The sequence below is a fragment of the Benincasa hispida genome, chromosome 6, assembly GCF_009727055.1.
Source record: "Benincasa hispida cultivar B227 chromosome 6, ASM972705v1, whole genome shotgun sequence".
In the NCBI taxonomy this organism is placed as follows: domain Eukaryota; kingdom Viridiplantae; phylum Streptophyta; class Magnoliopsida; order Cucurbitales; family Cucurbitaceae; genus Benincasa; species Benincasa hispida.
Window position 1 is genome coordinate 32,346,974 of NC_052354.1, and position 5,522 is coordinate 32,352,495.

The 5,522-nt window shown below is 33.9% G+C and overlaps 1 protein-coding gene across 1 annotated transcript; it reads left to right on the forward strand.

Moving 5' to 3' along the window:
• Positions 1 to 373: 373 nt before the first annotated feature.
• On the forward strand, positions 374 to 5,301 carry LOC120079309 (2-alkenal reductase (NADP(+)-dependent)). Its single transcript, XM_039033462.1, has 5 exons — positions 374 to 754; positions 1,710 to 1,890; positions 2,754 to 2,920; positions 3,609 to 3,691; positions 4,804 to 5,301. Exons 1-5 carry the CDS (start codon positions 533 to 535, stop codon positions 5,180 to 5,182), a joined length of 1,032 nt encoding a protein of 343 aa, XP_038889390.1. The 5' UTR covers positions 374 to 532; the 3' UTR covers positions 5,183 to 5,301.
• Positions 5,302 to 5,522: the final 221 nt, after the last annotated feature.

Below are 5,522 nucleotides of genomic sequence, written 5' to 3' on the forward strand. Positions count from 1 at the left end.
AAAAAATAATTATAAACAATAATGAATGAATTAAGTTAAGTTTAATAATTAACTTTAAAAAAAAAAAGAAAAAAAATTATAAGCGAATTGTGTATTGGGTACCCGAGTTCGCTTGATCAGTCAACCAGTCAGTTTCAACTGACTGGATTAAATGCTACTCGTGTACCGGGTACACGAGTATGCCACATGGAAATCGTGTACCGGGTACACAATTCCACTACCTTAATTTTGTTAATACTTTCCCAAAACACCTACTTTTGAAAATACTTTCCCAACCCTATTTTTGTCATTATTTATTAAAAAACATTATTTTAAAAAAAACCAAATTAAGATGTTGTTGAGAAGTCAACGGCTAATAATTATTTGCTTACTCAAATTTCTTACTAATCGTTAATAACAACGGTGAGAGTTCCGGCAATTTTTGTACAAGAAAAGATCAACCGCTCCATTGCGAACAAAATTCCTGAGGATTTCCCTCTCTTTCTTCACTTGATCATATCAGCAATCAAATTCTTCCTTCGATTTCGCAGCAATGGCGGAAGTAGAGAACAAACAAGTGATATTCAAAGGCTACATTGACGGAGTTCCACAACTGGCGGACTTCGAACTCAAAGTTGGGAAGCTTAAGCTCGAAGTTCCCAAAGGTTCCGGAGGTTTTCTTGTCAAGAATCTCTTCCTTTCTTGCGATCCTTATATGCGAGGCCGTATGCGCGATTACCACGATTCCTACATTCGCCCTTTTGTTCCTGGCCAGGTATTGTTCTTTTATGTGATTAATTTCCTTGTTTTCTTGCATTGGTTTTCTCTGTAAGTAGTATATGATTCTTGCTTCTTATTCTTACCAGATGACGCGGTTTGATTTCTGGGTTGTTTTTTTTTCCCCACTTTTCCGTGTTGGAGGGCTGTAATGCATGTTATTTGAGTTGCTTTCTCTAAGAAATATTGATCTAGATTTGATTTTGGATAGTTAATCATCTGCACCGTAATTTACTGGATGCATTCATGTGTTTGTTGATTCTATGGTTAGTGTTGATCGAATGGATTACTTCGGGTTTAATTTAGTTTTGATCATTTGTAAGCAGGGTAAGAAAGCAGGGTAAGAAAGCAGGTAAGAAAGCAGGGCAAGAAAGTGAAATGAAATAGAAATTTATTAATCTCTCAAATACTCTTTGTTGTTAAGTTTGTATTAGTGAGAGCATTTTTGGTTCTTTTAGCCATAGTTCTAAATTGAGTGTATACTTTGTGTACTCACTACACTCAATCAAATTGGTACCATGTTATGCTGAAATGGAATAATTTAATTTCGTTCATCTCGGATTTCGATGGAGAAGATAATGGTTGTGAAGTGATTGAAACTTTTATATCCATAGGTAGGCATTCATTGGGACGATGAAGAGTAGTACAGATAAACTTCACACCAGGAATTAATGATTTAACCCTTAGAATAGCTATAGTATGGAAGAAACAAAGAAATTCTAACAAATTTGAGTCTCGTTTTCAATTTCGAGGAGTCCTTTTGTTATTCGTTTTGAGTAGGTTAATCTTTATTCAACTCTAGCCTTGCCACCCTTTTGTAGAAGGAAACTAAGTTTGATAATGACGTTCGGTTTTCATTTCTTTTTCTTACCACATTTTGTTGCTAGGAGACAGTTTATAGTGTATGTATTGTTTTGGTGAAATGTTTCTTCACGTTATTATATCTTGTGAAGCCAATTGAAGGTTTTGGGGTTGCTGAAGTTGTGGACTCTGATGACTCCAATTTCAAGCCTGGCGACATCATTTCAGGCTTTACACGTTGGGAGGATTACAGCTTAATTAATAAAGATGGTATTCAACTGAGAAAAATTGAACCAGACGATCTCCCACTCTCTTTCCATGTTGGCCTCCTTGGTATGTTCTCTTCCTCAGTTTATAAAGCTCACCACACTGGAAATAAATAATTATCTTTTTCCTTTGCTATCCAAAACTGAAAATACCAATATAACCCCTTTGCCCCCCAGGTGTTTAAACTGCATTGATTATTTTTATTGACATTGTTAAAAAACCGACAAGTAAAGAAAGCGTGTAAAGTAAACGTAAGGGAATTGGACATAGAGATTTACATGGTTCATTATCAGTGTGTTAGCTACATCCACGAACAGAGGCAGGGAGCAATTTATCATTAGAGAGAAAAATCATATTACAGGTTTGGAGGCACCAATAGAGTTAAAGAGTTTATATAGCACACTCCTTCAAACCTTAAGCCCCCATGCTTGGTCGTTTGGAGCATCAGATAAGAAATTCAAAGTATTCTAATAGACATATTGCTTAGAGTGGCTAATTCTTACTTTACAAGACTCGTGTAAAAGTTATGAAAGTCATGTTCTCAAATCTTGTATGAAAGGGAATACTTGTGAGATGGATTATCAGGATGAATCTAAAATGCATTTGTTCTGTGCCTTTATTTCTCACCTATAATTTCTTAGACTGACTTTTACATACAAAAACTATCATTATGCCCACAATTTAATTATGCAATGTAGTCGTTTCTTACTAAGTTTGAGGTCTTAAAGTCGACCATATTAAAATATATGGGGCAACAACATACTAATTTTGGATTAAGCACTTGAAAGGCGTATCTGCGTGTAGCCATGTATAGCTTTGTTGGTCTCAGATGGAAGACTGGATAATCCAACATGACTCTTTTCATTCTTCCAAAAGTTTTCCTTTGCACTTTGTTTAAAATGGTCTTGAAACTATGGATATTTACGCAGGCATGCCTGGCTTTACTGCTTATGCTGGATTCTTTGAGGTTTGCTCCCCAAAGAAAGGTGATTATGTATTTGTCTCTGCAGCGTCCGGAGCAGTTGGTCAACTCGTTGGCCAACTCGCTAAATTGCATGGTTGTTATGTTGTAGGAAGTGCTGGAACAAAGCAAAAGGTAATCTTTCTTTGATTCCCCGTGGCCACGAGGAGCATTTTGAATCAACATTTTTCATTTTAAGAACTCAAGACAAAATATATTGTTAGGAAGATTAGTAGGGAAATATTAGGATATTAAAAAAGCACATCGATCAATAGCTCTAGAGTTTCTTAATAGAATGGCAAATTAATAGAGTAGGTTGAAGGAATTTAGTACTGCAGATTTTGAAGAATGGTTTTGGGAGAGTTCTAAGCAGCTTGAATGCTTAGTATCCTTGTAGTTTTCTCTGATACTGCAATTTATTTTTGGTCCTGTTTTTCTTGATCTTCAATCCTCAATTCTTTTCTTGGCTCTTCTTGGTTTGGGCAGATTCTTTTGTTGCCCGATCGAATATCCTTTATTTGCTTTATAAAAGTTCGGTTTTTCATATACCCCCTTTAATATCATAATCAGATCGCTGCTATTTCCCCATGAATACTCGGAGCTGAAAATTATGAGGTTATTATGCATTCTGAGAAGGCTATGTTCTTCCCAATTTTAAAATCTACCTTAATACAACACCTCCAACATACTCTATTTATAACCAAAAATTTCAAGCTAATGATAGATATGCACACACAAATCTTAATAATATTTCTGAGAGGATTTTAGATGAAGTATTTAAATATGGGATAATCATCCCTGATTATTGCACTGATCATCTCAGGTTGATATTCTGAAGAGCAAACTTGGATTTGATGAAGCTTTCAACTATAAAGAAGAATCAGATTTGAATGCAGCTTTGAAAAGGTTAGCATTGAGTTTTATGAGGATATAAATTTGATAAACCCTCAGAAATATTATTAAGATTTGTGTGTGCATTAGAAAAAGGCATTTCCTTTCAATTTGAAATATATTTGTTAGTTACCTCTTTACTCTGCATTAGAAAAAGGCACCAAAAAAAAAACTATTGAGCACACTACACTGGTTAATTACAGGAAATGGAATGACATGAAATGTTAGACTTATTTAAGCCTTCTTAGATGACCATTTGATTTTTTATTTTTGGTTCTTGTTTTCTCACAGTTTCCTGACCATAGTTTTCATCTTTTCTAAGTAAACATTTGAATTCTTAAATTCCAAAAACAAAAACTTACAAGTTGTTAAAAACCTACTTTTTTAATTTATAAAACTTGGCTTAGATTTTTAAAACACTCCTAAAAAGTTAGACAATAAAACTAAGAAATCAATAGGTGGAAATAATGTTTGTAAGCTTAACTTTTAAAAACCAAAAACCTAAAACTAATGCTCTCTCTAATAACCATTTGGGTTTTTTGTTTTTATGTTTCTGAAAATTAGGCTTATAAATACTTCTTCCACATTCCTTGTTTTGTTATCTATATTTTTCAATATTTTCAAAAACCAAACCAAATATTGAAAACTAAAAAAATGTAGTTTTTTAAAAATTTGTTTTTGTTTTTGAAATTTGGCTAAGAATTCAACTCTTGTACTTAAGAATGATGCAAATCATTGAAAGAAAATGAGAGAAAATATTCTTAATTTTCAAAATAAAAAACATAATGATTACCAAATGGAACCTAAGTGGATTATCAAATGGGGCCTTTAAGTATCATAGCTGTTTTGTTGCTGATGAACAGTGTCGAACTCTTCTTTTGTGTGCGATTCTTCCTTTGTAATTAGCTCAAACTTGGTTGTTTTTTGTGACTTCTACGAGAAAGATCGTTATCTCGTAGACGTAACTTCTTGCTTTTCCTAATAACTGGAACATGCAGGACTTCCCTCTTTGTATTATGCTTATGATCCGCCTGATAATTCCTAGAAAGATTTTGTACATTTCAAAGGCCAGTTCCAATCATCTCAAGCCTTTAGGACTTTACACAAAACTCATATCTCATTTGCAGGTACTTTCCAAAAGGCATAGATATATATTTTGACAATGTTGGTGGGGATATGCTTGATGCTGCACTTTGCAACATGAGGGTTCATGGTAGAATTGCTGTCTGTGGAGTGATATCTCAGAACAGCATTTCTAATCCAAAAGGAATCAGCAATCTGTGGAATCTCATACCGAAACGTGTCAATATGAAGGGATTTCTACAGAGCGACTACCTTCACTTGTTTCCGCGTTTCTACGAAGAGGTTAGTAACTACTACAAGCAAGGAAAGATTGTTTATATTGAAGATCTAAAAGAAGGGTTAGAAAATGCTCCAGCTGCCTTTGTAGGACTTTTTTCTGGAGATAACTTAGGTAAACAAGTTGTTCGTGTAGCGTGTAAATAATTTTCGCAATCCGTCATTGCATGAACTTGTAACATTTAACAGCACACTAGGAGAGAATTTGTAGCTTCTTTAAGTACAGATTGAATTCTTCTTTATTTTCATATGGTTTCTGATCAAAATAAGCTGTTTACTGTTGAAATATTTGTTCTTCAGAAGAAACAGAAGTTGGTTCCTTTATGTCCCGTTTGATAACCATTTTGTTTTTAAAAATTAAGTCTATGGACACTACTTCCATCTCCAAATTTATTTTTTTGTTATCTACTTTTCACCAATGATTTAAAAAACCAAGCCAAATTTGAGAACAAAAAAAAAAAAAAAACAGCTTTCAAAAATTTGTTTT

What these genes read in the sequence shown, in the direction of transcription:
- LOC120079309 (XM_039033462.1), top strand. Translation starts at nt 533, where the DNA reads ATGGCGGAAGTAGAGAACAAACAAGTGATATTCAAAGGCTACATTGAC. An exon ending in TTTCCATGTTGGCCTCCTTG is followed by an intron (nt 1,891 to 2,753) that starts GTATGTTCTCTT and finishes ATATTTACGCAG; the next exon opens with GCATGCCTGGCTTTACTGCT. An exon ending in GTGCTGGAACAAAGCAAAAG is followed by an intron (nt 2,921 to 3,608) that starts GTAATCTTTCTT and finishes TGATCATCTCAG; the next exon opens with GTTGATATTCTGAAGAGCAA.